At 52.5% G+C, this 14,660-nt stretch overlaps 1 protein-coding gene across 2 annotated transcripts in view; it reads right to left on the bottom strand.

The window, feature by feature from the left end:
- LOC118904070 (protein-arginine deiminase type-1-like) overlaps window positions 1–14,311 on the bottom strand; it is a 38,057-nt gene extending 23,746 nt beyond the window's left edge. The window contains exon 1 of one of the 2 annotated variants that reach the window (XM_036869788.1): window positions 14,121–14,311. In XM_036869788.1, the coding sequence (XP_036725683.1) occupies window positions 14,121–14,212 (92 nt within the window). In that variant the 5' untranslated portion in view covers window positions 14,213–14,311. The remainder of the gene's footprint in view (window positions 1–14,120) is intronic. The other variant, XM_036869778.1, reaches the window with a different exon arrangement.
- Between the last annotated feature and the right edge of the window lie 349 nt (window positions 14,312–14,660).

Genomic DNA, 14,660 nt, shown 5'->3' with positions numbered 1-14,660 from the left:
GCGGGACCTGGCTCTCTGAGGCACATCATGGCCCCATAAGGCCATTATTATTCTAGTTTTAAAGATGAGTCTGGGGTGGAGAGGGGCCCCTGAGCCCTGCAGGCTGCTGGCAAGACCCACAGGCCCTCACCCCATTCCTGGCCTCACCGTCCTCAAGAGGCACTTTCAGGCATCTTCCCACCTTACATGCCCTTTGCCTTTGTTTAGTCAGTTGCCATAGGAACCCAAGTCTCCCAGACTTAGAACCCCCATTTTCCATCTCCAGACTCAAAGCTGTCTTTTGAACATCTCTTTAGGGTGTCTAACAGGCTTTTTACATTTAACGTGTCCAAAACGAAACTCTTAGTTCCCCACTTCTGCCCTGTCCAAACCTGCCCGGGTCAGGCCACATCATCGGATTCATCCTGGCCTTCTCTCCTTCCCTCGAGCTCACATCCAGTCACCAGTGAACCCTATCAGCTCTCCCTTCACAACATCACCTGCTGACATTCACATCTCTTCCACGCCTAATGCCCTGGTCCAGGCACCAGTTTTTTCCGTGTGGATTTTCACAATAGGCTGGTCCCCCTGCTTCTTCTCCTGCTGCCCACGATCTGGCCTCAACACAGCAGCAGAGGGATCCTCTTAACACAAAAGTCATTCAGCATCCCTTCTGTTCACAGCCTTTCCCCGGGGGCTCTGCAGTCTGTGCCGAGTTGGCTGCGCCCTTCTCACTCCTGCAAACCCAGCTCTTGCTCTCCCTCCAGTTGCCAAGCTCCCTCCTGCCTTCGACCCTTTGCACTTGGGTTCTCTTCGTTCACAATGTTCAGCTACCAAGCATCCGCTGGGGGCTCCGTGCCTCGTTTCCTTCTCAGAGGTCTTCCCTGACTGCCCTATTTAAGGCTGTGTGACATGGGTGACACCATGAACCCCACATTCCCTAACTCCATGACCCAGCTTCATTTCAACCCATGGCACTTGTCACCTGACATGTCATGTTTATTTGACATGTTTTTCTCTTGTCCATCTCTCCTGTTTCTCCCTCTAGAATGTAGGGAACATTCCCATTTTACTTTCACTAAAACTACTGTCATCTCAGCACCCAGCATGGTGCCTGGTGTGGGCAAGGGGTACAAGAAACCCCTGTTTTATGGATGAGGGCAAGGCAACCCAGGAACGTGGAACTGTACCCGAGCAAGAACCTATGGACCTTCCCAGGACAGACCTCCCCCCCACTCCACCATGTCTTCTGCCTGCCTCTTGTTTGTAATTTTAGTCTCCTAGGCCTTCCCCAAGTTCCAAAGAATAAATTTAATCAGAAAAATGAGAAAATGCAGAAACAATGGAAAACAGCCAAGCAAGACAAAATAATAATAGTTCAGCCATTAAACAAAGTCAAGGATCTTTAGTTCCTCCTCAAGGGCTATAGATAATATTGTGAGCCACATCCTTTGAGCTGTTTTGCAGATACTGAAGCCCCCACCAGGTGGAAGAAGTTAACTGTATGCTGCCCACAAGCACATAGACCCCAGACCGGTTGGAACCAGAAGGTTGATGACGTTGACTCCCAATTACCTCACCACCAACCAATCAGAAGAATGTCCACGAGCTGATCACACACCCCGAAACCCTCTCCCTCACCCTGTCTTTAAAAACCTTTCAATGAAGTTAGAACACTCCCTCTCATACACAAAAATAAACTCAAAATGGCTTAAAGACTTAGACATAAGACATGACACCATAAAGCTCCTGGAAGAGATCATAGGCTAAACATTCTCTGACATAAATCGTACCAATGTTTTCTTAGGTCAGTCTCCCAAGGCAATAGAAATAAAAACAAAAATAAACAAATGGAACCTAATCAAACTTACAAGTTTTTGCACCGCAAAGGAAACCATAAACAAAACGAAAATACAACCTAATATTTGCAAACGATGTGACCAACAAGGGCTTAATTTCCAAAATATACAAACAGTTCATACAACTCAACAACAAAAAAACAAACAACCCAATCGAAAAATGGGCAGAAGACCTAAATAGACCTAAATAGTTTCTCCAGATAAGAAATACAGATGGCCTGGGCTTCCCTGGTGGCGCAGTGGTTGAGAATCTGCCTGCTAATGCAGGGGACACGGGTTCGAGCCCTGGTCTGGGAAGATCCCACATGCCACGGAGCGGCTGGGCCCGTGAGCCACAACTACTGAGCCTGCGCATCTGGAGCCTGTGCCCCGCAACGGGAGGGGCCGCGATAGTGAAAGGCCCGCGCACCGCGATGAAGAGCGGTCCTCGCACCGCGATGAAGAGTGGCCCCCACTTGCCGCAACTAGAGAAAGCCCTCGCACGAACCGAAGACCCAGCACAACCAAAAATAAATAAATAAATAAAAATAAAAAAGTAAAAAAAAAAAAAAAAAAAAAAAAAAGAAATACAGATGGCCAATAGGCACATGAAAAGATGCTCAACATTGCTAATTATTAGAGAAAGGCAAATCAAAACTACAATGAGGTACCACCTCACACCAGTCAGAATGGCCATCATTAAAAAGTCTGCAAATAACAAATGCTGGAGAGGGTGTGGAGAAAAGAGACCCCTCCTAACACTGTTGGTGGGAATGTAAGTTGGTGCAGCCACTGTGGAAAACAGTAGGAAGTTTCCTCAGAAAACTAAAAATAAAATTATCATATGATCCATCAATCCCACTCTTGGGCATATATCTAGACAAAACTATAATTCAAAAAGATACATGCACCCCTATGTTCATAGCAGCACTATTCACAATAGCCAAGACATGGAAGCAACCTAAATGTCCATTGAGAGATGAATGGATAAAGATGTGGTACATATATACAATGGAATACTACTCAGCCATAAAAAAGAATGAAATAATGCCATTTGCAGCAACATGGATGCAACTAGAGATTATCATACTAAGTGAAGTAAGTCAGAAAAAGACAAATACCATGTGATATCACTTATATGTAGAATCTAAAATATGACACAAATGAACCTATCTATGAAACAGAAACAGACTCACAAACATAGAGAGCAGACTGGTGGTTGCCAAGGGAGAGGGGGGTGGAAGAGGGATGGAGTGGGAGGTTGGAGGTTAGCAAATGTAACTGTTATATAGAGAATGGATAAACAGCAAGGTCCTACTGTATAGCACAGGGAACTATATTCAATATCCTATGATAAACCATAGTGGAAAAGAATATAAAAAGAATGTATATATATGTATGTATAACTGAATCACTTTGCTGTACAGCAGAAATTAACACAACATTGTAAATCGACTATACTTCAATTTAAAAAATATTGGAAAGAAAAAACATACCCCACAACTCTCTCCCTCACCCTGTCTTTAAAAACCTTTCCCTCAAAGCCATCAGGGAGTTTCGGTCTTTCAAGGACTAGCTGCCTGGACTCCTTGCTTGGTGCCTGCAATAAACGCTGCCCTTTCCTTCACCATAACTTGGTGTCAGTAGACTGGTTTTTCTGTGCGCGGGCAAGCGGACCCAAGTTTGGTTCGGTAACAGAATGGCTTTCCCCAGACTGCCCAGCTGGCAGGTTGGTTGAGCTGGAATTTGAATCCAATCTGCTTGGCCCCAGAGCCCTTGCCCACACACCGCAAGAGCAAGTAAGCATGAGCCCAGGGCACCCAGCTGATGGCAGAAGGGTCTCCAGCTCCTGGGAGACCCCTACCCCCACCCCACTCAGAGACTGTCATCGCCGACACAGCCCTTTCAAGGGGAGCAGGATTCCATGGAGCCAATCCCCAGCTTTGGGCAAAAGATGACATTTCCAGGTCACAGCCCTGGCCATACAACCTCTTATTTGGAGTGTTGGTAGAAAATAATAATAATAATCGAAGATGAAGGAGGAGGAGGAGGAGAAGGAGGAGGAGGAGGAGGAGAAGGGCTACCAGGACCTTTGGAGCCCAGCCTGGTCTCCTGCAGTCTAGACCGACCTCCAGCCTTGCTCTGCAGCTCACACCTATTTCACCCCTCTCTGGGGTGCTGGGATCCTGGTTTCAGCTTCTTTCTCCCCAGCAGGTGCCAGGTGAGTCCCTACAAGGAGACCTTGGGGAAAGGAGGCTTCCTGCAGGAGGCACCTGATGGGCAAGGCTGAGGCCCAGAGCAGGTCTCACCTGCATTCTGGGAAGGGTCTGTTCAGGTCCTAGGCCCCCTGCCTTCCAGGCCCCATCAGCCCATCCAGGTCACTTCCCTTGTGCTGTCTCTCAGGGTGGAAAAGGCGAGGGGAGCTGAGGCTATCCCAGCAGTAGCTTTGCAGGCTGTGAGGCAGGGGCTGCTGCTTTCTGCTTGGCAGGTTGTGCCAGGCAGGCACCTGGCCACCTTGGTTCTCATTCCCTCGGCATCCTACCCCCTCCCCTGCCCCCGGCCCTGGGGACAGGGTCCACACTGCCTTTCCTCACCTCTCAGACTCCCTGATCTGTGGGTGGGGCTGTGGATTAAGGGCTGCTCTTGGGGGCTGTAACAGGCAAGTGTGGGAGTTGGGGTGAGCCCCAGGCTGCCCCACAGTGGGATTTGTCTCACTGGTTTCCCCAAGCTGCTCTGTGGGTTCCTCCCAATCCACGCACCGTAACCACCCCCAAACCCCACCACCACCCTCACACACCCACCCCACTCCCTCCTGACCCCGGCGGCTGCTTCCCTTTGATCGCATCTCATGATGCAGCCCCAAGACCCAACCAAACCCCGGTATGCAGCCCTGGTTCATCCCCGAACTCAGAGTCAAGTGAGGAAATGGATTTAAAAACTCTCCTTTACATTTTTTTTTTATAAATTTATTTTATTTTATTTATTTTATTTTTGGCTGCATTGGGTCTTCATTACTGCGAGCAGGCTTTCTCTAGTTGTGGCGAGCGGGGGCTACTCTTCGTGCCGTGCACGGGCTTCTCACTGCGGTGGCTTCTCTTGTTGCAGAACACGGGCTCTAGGCGCGCGGACTCAGTAGTTGTGGCTCGCGGGCTCAGTAGTTGTGGCTCATGGGCTCAAGAGCACAGGCTCAGTAGTTGTGGCACATGGGCTTAGTTGCTCCACGGCATGTGTGATCTTCCTGGACCAGGGCTCGAACCCGTGTCCCCTGCATTGGCAGGAGGATTCTTAACCACTGCGCCATCAGGGAAGTCCCAAACACCCCTTTATTAAACGAAGGGGACGAAGTCATTGTCATACTAGAGGCTCCCAGTCGCCCAGGCAGTAGGTGTCATCATTGTTATTATCTTTATCGTCATTTCCTTTGTTATTATCTTTATCGTCATTTCCATTGTTATGCTGATGAGCCTGTGAGCTGGTGCCAGCACCCTGCCTTCTTTCTGCCCCCTCTCTGCGGAGGTGGGATGAGGATGGGGATGGGGAGGGGGCAGTTTTCTGCATTCTTGGAGACCCACTTCAAATGCCACCCCTTCCGTGGAATGGAGTAAGGGCTGTGTGTGGAGTATGGCCTGGGACCTGGTCACTCAGCTGCTCTGAGCCTCGATTTTCCTCCTCTGGAAAATGGATATAATCCAAAGGGCTACTTCCTAGGGCTGTTGGGTGATTTCCATGAGATGATGCATTTAAAGTGCTTGGCGGGCTTCCCTGGTGGCGCAGTGGTTGAGAATCTGCCTGCCAATGCAGGGGACACGGGTTCGAGCCCTGGTCTGGGAAGATCCCACATGCCATGGAGCAACTAAGCCCGTGAGCCACAATTACTGAGCCTGCGCGTCTGGAGCCTGTGCTCCGCAACAAGAGAGGCCGCGATAGTGAGAGGCCTGCGCACCGCGATTAAGAGTGGCCCCCGCTTGCCGCAAGTAGAGAAAGCCCTCGCACAGAAACAAAGACCCAACACAGCCAAAAATAAATAAGTTAATTTAAAAAAAAAAAAAGTGCTTGGCACAGTAGGTGCTCAATAAGTGTTAGGTGCCATCATCGCTGTTACTACCACTCTTCCCAGAACCCCCAACAGCCCAAACCCAGTCAGGCCAGGACCCCATGTCCTTTCCTCTGTGTCCCCACAGCACTGGTCCAGACCTTCCTTGCGGCCCCTTCACAGCCTGTGTCACCCAGCGTCCCGACTCACCCTGTCGCCAGGCCCAGAGCAGGGCCTGGTTCACCAGGTTAATAAAGAGGCTGCAAGGAGAGTGGAGTCAATTCTTAGAGAATCTCACAAAAGGAAGCACAGAGGATGGGACGGGGAATTTCCAATCAACAGGAAATTCCCAGCCTTGCCCACTTGCCTTGGCAAGACATGTGCCCACCCACCTGGTAAGGCATAAGGACAGCATGTTTCACAGGTCATATTGGGTAGGGTAGTATTGGGGTGGCATTTTCAAGCACCTACTATGTGCAAGGCACATGCTCAGCTTTTGATGCCTCATCTACACTTCACAACAACCCTCACAGGAACATGTTGCTGTCCTCATTTAGCAGATGAAGAAATCTTCTCAGAGAGGTTAAGTAACCTTCCTGGAGTCACACAGCTGGTAAAGGATGGAAGGAGCAGCAGGTTTGTCTTCTATGTTATGCTATCCCGCTGACTTGAAAATTAGTGTGTGTGCCCTGAGCGTGTCCCCGGCGGGGACCAGAGGAAGGAAATAGTCAGGGAAGATGTAGGAAGGAAAAAGGAAAATGTTGAAACTTTGCAACACAGGCTCCTCAATATGATCCCTTGGGAGCTGGCAGGATGTGGGGCACTGAGGCAGGAAAGCCCTCTTCCCCCTCCACGCACCTGAACTTTGCAGGCGTGAAGTCAGTGCAGACCAGGAAGATGGCACCCATGACCTTCTGGCCCCTTTCTGCCCTAAGACAATGAGACTGTGGAGTATCTTCATAGGCCTTGGGTCAGAGAGGGGTCTCAGAGGTCATCCTGGCCAACTCCTTGCCCATCGCAGAACTCTGTGTTTGAACAGGTCCTGTGACAGGCAGCTCACTACCTTACAGCCCTCTGTGCTTTGACAGCTCAGGAAATTAGAAAGCTTTTCCTTTTACTTGGCTGCAACCTGCATCCAGAAGCTTCCTCCCACTGGGGCTCCACAGGCCACACCTTACCTCAACTACTCGGAAGTTGATCACCTGGTCTCTAGGGAGAAGAGAAACACAGCAGTCATGGAGTCCCTCCTATGCCGTCCATCTTACCTGCTACTTGGATACCACCAGCCCCTAGGGACGATCCCAGGGGTCAGGGGACCCCTCTGCCCAGCCTAGGGTCTGGGCAGGGAGGGCAGAATGGTGCTGACCCCGCCTCCAGCTAGGGGAGTGGGTATGGGGGTGGCGGCAGAGGACTTGTCCAGGGCATTGTGCTGGGGGAGAGGCGAGGGCAGAAGGGAGAATAATGCAGAACTGGATGGAAAGGCTGAGGAGCAAGCTGACGGGCAGCCCTTGAGCAGACCAGGCCAGCCAAGCCTGTGACTCCCCCTTCACACTTGATCAGCCACCTGTCTGCCCAGAGCCCCAGAGGTGCCACTCTCCAGGTGTCCTGGACTTGACGTTCCCTGGACTGAAGCCACAAGAAATGCCCTGGGACCAGCCAGCAGGACCTGGCAAGTCCTCTCAGGTATGACCAGCTCTGTAGTCGCTTCTGCCAGGAGCCGAGAACTGCTGTGGCCAACAGTCCCACGGAGCTGGCCAGACCCCCACAGGCTCCAGCCCTAAAGAACGGCAGCTCCGGGGAGCACACAGAGTCCTGTTAGTGCTGTCCGCCGCTCTACCTCAACATGCATTTCCTGAGCACCTACTGTGCCACCCTGGGCACCAGGACAGAAGAGATGAGTCACCCCTGGCCCTGCCCTCATGGGATCCACCCAGGGCAGGGACATCACGGTCCCCAAAGTGCTTTTACTCCGTTCTGATTCCATCCCCACGGTCCCTGCTTGCTGAGCAGAGCAGTTATTATTCTTCTCCCCATTTTCCAGGTGATGTGAAATTCAGAGGGAGGCCACATGTGGGGTGACAGCGGAGAGCTGAGATGTGACCCCACTCAGGGTCTGACTCCAAAGCTCATCCTCTGCCCTGCCTCCACCCACCCCTCGCACCGACCCAACAACGTAGAAAATTCCGCGATAATGGGCTCTCTTGGGGTTGAGCTCATAGAATTTGGGATGAGGCAAACCTGGGTTCAAATCCCAGCTCTGCCATTTGTTGGCTGTGTGACTTTGGGCAACTCTCTTGACATCTCTGTGTCTCAGTTTCCTTGTCTGCAAAATAGGGATCGTAGTAGTCACTACCTCATAGGCTTGTTGTGAGATTTAATTGAGATAGTACAGCAAGCACTGTGAGCTGAAGAAGGTGCTGTCACCATTGTCATTACTGTCACAAGGGGCATGGGGAGCAGGCAGACCCTGGGGAATAGGATTCGTCCATCTCCCTTCACTCTCAGACCTGCCCCCAAACCCAGTTAGCGATGCAATTGTTAGCGTCCACATTCTGAAGGTTTTTTAGCTCCCAGATTAAGATGGGAGCCCCTCGGGGGCAGGGGTGGATCATGTCATCTCCGAGTGCCTCAGCCCAGCACAGAGCTGAACAAGGAGCAGGTGACCAGTAACATTTGTTAAGTGACCACAGCGGGGCAAAGGTCACAGAAGGTTCAGGCCCCTGTGTGGCTTCCTCCTTGGTCCTCCCTGGTTGCTGGCTGTGGCCGACAGAGGTCGGGAAGGCGATGGCCGACATCACATCACAGGCAGGGATTTTCCCCTAAGTGTAGAATCACACTGGGTGTAGCTATGTCCTCTCCCTCTTTCCTTCCTTCCCAGAGATAAGAATCACGGGTGCGTTATGCCTTGTCATTGCTCAGCTAAGGCCACACCCAGAGAGCCTGCAAGGAGGGCCCGGGCTGGCCAGGCCTTCTTTCAGTGGACCCCTGCCTGCCCAAGGATGGGGGCTAGAGATGGGGGGTGGCATCTTTCCACCCCGGGCCTTCCCAGCAGAGGCAAACAGGAGCTGGGGGCCAGAACACCCTTAAGAGAAGAGCCCTGAATGGAAAGCCAGAATCATGAGTCACTTCTCCCCTCTCAGCCTGTTTCCCCATCTGCAAGATGGGAAATTGTATGGCTGTGCTCCGTGGATTATGCAATTCTCATCTGTAAAACGGGGGCCAAATTCACAGGTACAATCAATGGGTGATATTATCCTCATCTAGCATGGGAGGAAACAGGCTCAGAGAGGCTAAGTAACTGGCCCAAAGTCACACAGCCTGCAAGGACCAGCCTGACCCTAGCTGGTGGTTATGACTGGTTACCAGCCATCTTGTTCTCTGCAGTCATTGAACTGACTCTCAGAGGCCCCATCCCAGTGGAGCTTCCTCCTCTGGGGCCCAGGCTGCACAGAGCCCAGCCTTCCTTCTCGTCCAGGTCCAGAAGCCCCAGCCCACACTTTCACTACATCTGGCAGCCTGGCTCAGACCACACCCTCTGCAGGATCCTCCTGAGGAATTTCTGGCCTTCCCTTTGCCCACCCTCCCAGCACAGCAATGGAGACCCAGGTGGGGGTAGGCGAGGTCATAAATGTGGCAGGGAAGGTGTGCTGGAGAAACGCTTGGCAGGGCTTCAGGTGGCCTTGGTCTTAAATGCAGGGTGACTGGGTTCTCTGTTCTGGGGCCCAGGGTGCATTTGGAGACCCAACTCAGGTCTGTATCTGCTGCGAGGCCAGGCTCCTGAAAAGTTCCGGCAGGTCCCAGCTCTCTCGGCACCCGCCCCTGGGTGGCAGCATTCGGAATCACCCCACTTCTCCCGGCCCACAGCTGAGGTCCCCCTCCTGGGCTCCCCAGGTGGCTGATGTCCTTGGCTGGGTGTGGATTTGCCAGTTCCTTCCAGCCTCACCCCCACCTCCCACACGTCTTTGAGCATCAGGACCACTTGGCAGAGCTGAACAGCTGCTTAGAAGCCACAGCAAAGGGAATGGAAGCTTCTCTGGACATAGCAAAGGAGAGGACAACACATCACAGGGAAAGCATTTTGGGGGTCAAGGAGGCATCTGCATCACGGGTGAGCGATCACCCCTCCATTCCCTGCATCTCGAGTCTTCTCTCAGGGTCCACTGCCTGGCCCCGGGCCCGCCACCAAGAGAGGAAGGCGGGGATTGGGAGGAGGAGAGAGAAGTGGAGTTGGAAGTGATGGGAGCAGGAGGGGGAAGAGGAAACGGTCAAAGATGAGGAGAGATTCCAAGACCAAAATGATGGGAAGGAGAAGGGGGGACAGGGAAGGGGCTATAGGGCCAGAAGAGGGGAGGGAAGAGTGACGGAATGGATTCCCAGGTCTCAAAATGGGAGTTAGCAACGAGGACCAGGGAGGCAGGGACATCTGTAGACTTAGGGGGCTACTGACCTCTGGTACCCTCTCTGATGCTAGTACTTTACGTTTCAATAACTCACACTGCCCCATTTCACATCCAGATCCTGTAACTCCCTGGCCTCCCCTGGCTCCGTGGACCTTACAGGGGACCCCGGCCTCATAATCTCCAAGAAGCCTCGAATCTAAACGTTAACATCACTTCCAATAAAGGAATGCGATGCAGCAACAAGACGGAACAACTAGGAGAGGAGATCCTCACCCGGCTTCAAATCCAGGTCCCAGGCCGGCTCTTGGAGCCTGTCAGTCATCACGAATTAGTGTTGGCATCAATCCTGTAATTATCCTGCGAGGAGCACGATTATGTTTCATTGTACTTCTTCGCAAGTTAAAAGCATTAATTTACTCAATGTAAACATCAAGAATATATAGATTAGGACTTCCCTGGTGGTGCAGTGGTTGAGAATCCGCCTGCCAATGCAGGGGACACAGGTTCGAGCCCTGGTCCGGGAAGATCCCACGTGCCGTGGAGCAACTAAGCCCGTGCGCCACAACTACTGAGCCTGCGCTCTAGAGCCTGCGAGCCACAACTGTTGATCCTGTGTGCCGCAACTACTGAAGCCCACGAGCCTAGAGCCCCTGCTCTGCAACAAGAGAAGCCACTGCAGTGAGAAGCCCACGCACTGCAATGAAGAGTAGCCCCTGCTCACCTCAGCTAGAGAAAGCCCGTGTGCAGCAACGAAGACCCAATGCAGCCAAAAATAAATAAATAAAATAAATCTATTTTTAAAAAAAAGAATATATAGAACACAAGTTTTACAACTCTGTTTTGGCATTTGGGGTTTTTGAAATACAGGGAACCCCAGAAAACAGAAACGGTCTGGGTCTTTTCTCTGGCTCATCTGAGAGGCCCTACGGAGACCCCCTTCCCTGTGCTCCTGGAATTCTAGTCATCTTGGATCTAAGAGTCTATTTGGCTTTGAGGCTTGTGTAGGGCTGGGGGTGGCTTAGAAAAATCCAGGAGATCATCCCCGGCCCCACACAGCCAGCCTTCTCTTCCATCCCTAAGGGTAAATGTTCATGTGATCTCCAGCCTGGGGCTCTGATCTGGCCTCTGGGCAGCCAGGGAGCGCCAGGCTGGACCACTAATGGATTCCCCATGCCACACCCCCTCTTTTTTGGCATAAGTCCTCTAGGGACCACCTCCAAGAAAAGGACAGAGACAACCAGGGCCGTCTGGCCAAACCCAGGGGGTCGCGGTGGAGAGCTAGCCCGCTGGGGTGAGGGTGTAGGATCTGCAGCACATGCTGAGTCAGGGGATTTCTAAGGTTCCTTGGGCTGGGACACCCTGGGGCACACAATTATCCCCAAATAACCAGTCTAGAGAGCACATGGGGGAATTAATCACATCCCATGACGTCACTGCCACAGGCCCATCTCCACTGGCTCTGGAAGGCTGGGACTCTGGGCAGCTCAGGTGACCAGCATACCTCCTCTTCTGGGGGGCTTCCGCCTTCTACAAGCAAGGCCAAACAGAGGCCCCTTACTCGGCCTCAGCTGGAGCCGGGCACCTGGCACTGGGGGTGAGAAAGCCCCAAGTTCATCATCAAGTACAGCCCCTTCCTCCTAGCCAGACAAGGCCCTGGAGTGAGCTCCAGGCTCCTCTTAAACCTTCCCAGGTTGTCAACCCACGGCCCCCTTCCTCCACCTGTCCTGACAATTCTACATCGCCTTTCTCCACCTATCAGAGACCTCAGTGGCTGGAAGTTCTTCTTTAGGTCTACTTTTAAACCAACTTGCTGCAGAATAAACTTCTGTTTTCTAGTTTAGAGATTCTCTGTGGCTATGACGCTAGTCACTACCAACGTCCAGGGTGAAGTTTCTTGAAGGGCTCTTGGGTACAGGTCCCTCACGGTGCTCACTCAGGACCCCAGGGCAGCCCCTCTCCCAGAGTCAACCAGAGCACAGACAACCGGGTGGCTTCCCCTCGGCTGGGCCACGGCCCACACTTGAGGATACTAAAGCACTTGGCGATCCCAAAGGAGTTTACAGATGGCATCGCCCCGTGCGTGTTCCCACCACACACCCGCCGATCTATCCTCTGCTCCTCCCACCCTCTGAGACATGATGGGAAGAACAAATAGTGGAGGAAAGGGAACCCACAGAGCTGTCAGAGCTGTAAGCACTTCCCACTCTCACAGAGCAAGGGGCCCTACACATGCATGCTCACCTTCACCCTCCCCCTAACCCATGAACATCAGTGCTATTGCCTCCCCATTTGTCAGATGAGGTAACAGGCTTAGAGAAATGCAGCAGCTTGCCCAGGGTCCCACAGCCAGCAGTGGAGCTAGGATGAGAAGCTGAGTCTGTCCAAGTCCAGAGTGTGGGTGCTTTACTGCCACGCTGAACTGAATAGGGGGCTCAGTTCATCCTGCCAGGGCCCAGAGAGGGCCAGTGGCTTGGCCCACGCCAGACAGCAAGTCAGCGGCAGAGCCAGAACCAGAACCTAAGTCTCCTGGATCCCAGTCAAATGCTTCTGCCCTCAGTCAGCAGCACAACCTATCATGTAGGGCCTGAGGTTCTGAAATTACCTTCCAGAAATAGCCATCCCCTGGGATGAGAACAGGGGTCTGGAATCGGGAAGATAGGGGCTCACCAGAGACCTCTTCCCCACTCTTGATGTTAAAGCAGAGTTACCAGATAAAGTACAGGATGCCTAGCTAAATTTGAATTTCAGCTAAACAGCATTTAAAAAAAAAAAAAGTACGTTCCATGCCATATACTAAAAAAAAAACATTTTTAAAAATCTGAAATGTAAACTTAACTGGGTACCCTGTATTTTCATTTGCCAAGTCTGGCAACCGTATGATAAAAGGGCAGCAGAAAATGGGATCTCTGTTGACCACCCAGATGCAAGAGAACCAGCCCCAAGCCAGGGCACCCAGCATGACTTAGAGCCGAGGTCTGGCCTCCCAGGGCTCCTGGCTCTCCCTCCCCAGCCCCAGGCCACTGCCCCCTCCCCATCTGCAGGGGCTCTGGTCCCATCCGATCCAGTAGGAATGGAGCTCATAGAGAGTGTGTCGAGTTGGAAAGACCCCCAGAGACCCCCAAGACCAACTTCCTCAATGGCCAGGTGGGGAAACTCACACTGGGCCAGGTCCCTGGACCTCCATCTGGGTAAAGCCAGGCCAGGGAGGATTGGGACCAACAGGGGAAGCTGATGCTTCCACTGCCCCTCAGGTGCCATCATTGCCATAATCGCCATCATCCTCCTGGCAAACACAAGCCCCGGGCTTTTCCAAGTTCTTTTCCTTTATTAACAAACACATTGAAATGTAAGCCCCAGGCTTATTCCACTTCTTTTCTTTTATTAACACATTGAATCATTCCCTAACCACTCCCACTTGATCCCAGTTGCCCTGGCTGGCCTTCTAGGATCAAGCTGCACCACATACACTGCCCCTCCCCACCTCAGAGAGATGGGTCATTGGCAAGGAATTGAGGGCAAAATCAGGGGAGGCCAGTCCTGTCCCCCGTCTTGAGCAACAATTCATTCTGATGCTCCACACAAGTTCCACTGGGATGTCAGAACACAGAACCCAGACCCTAAAGTCTGGCCCCAGGGCTCAGAGCTGGAACCCTCATCCAGTGGCTTGAGGCCAAAGACTTGACCCTGGTGCCAGGAGCCAGAGCCCCAAAATGGACCTGATAACCTAGCCCCTCTGCTCTGCTGTCAAAACAAACTCTTGTCAGCATCCTCCAATATGCCCCATTCGTCCACCGGGCGCCCACCCCGTTGCCGCGGGTCCTCCAGCCCAGCCCAGCCCTCTGCAGCCAGGTGGGTGCTTTCGGCTCTCACCTGTGAACATCCAAGTACGTTTCGATTCCCACCACACACACAGCGTAGGTGGGCTTCTTCAGGGACAGCTGCACAGCTCTCTGTGGGGCCATCCTTTCCCCCGGACTCCAAGCCTCCGTGCGCCCTGGCTTCCTAGCTCCTCTCCCAGGCACCTCGTCGCCAGGAAGGAGTGTGAGTTCTGAAGATTCTGTGCTTTCCTCCTCCCTTTTAAGTTCACACTATAACCTGATTAGCCTGCCTGAGCCCGTTCCCCACCTCCTGGCTCCATGCCCATCCCTCCTCGCTTGGGCCTGTCAATCCAAGAGGCTGAGGGTGGAGGCACCCAAGGCCTCTCTGGGGGATGGGGAAGGGGGGACCCCTGGTGGAGCAGGGCTCAGCTGTCAACAGAAGACAAGCTCCCCAGCAGCCCCCGTCCCCCTTTCTCTAGCTTCACCTCTATCCTCAGACTCTCAGTGCCTGAATCCACACGGTAATGATGTCAGCATTTTCTGAGGGCTCTGTGCTGGCTAAGTGGCTTGCAGATCTTATGTCATACATTAA

Source organism: Balaenoptera musculus, chromosome 1, assembly GCF_009873245.2.
Source record: "Balaenoptera musculus isolate JJ_BM4_2016_0621 chromosome 1, mBalMus1.pri.v3, whole genome shotgun sequence".
NCBI lineage: Eukaryota > Metazoa > Chordata > Mammalia > Artiodactyla > Balaenopteridae > Balaenoptera > Balaenoptera musculus.
Note: the sequence above shows the minus strand (reverse complement) of the source record. Positions and strands in the feature narration are given on the sequence as shown.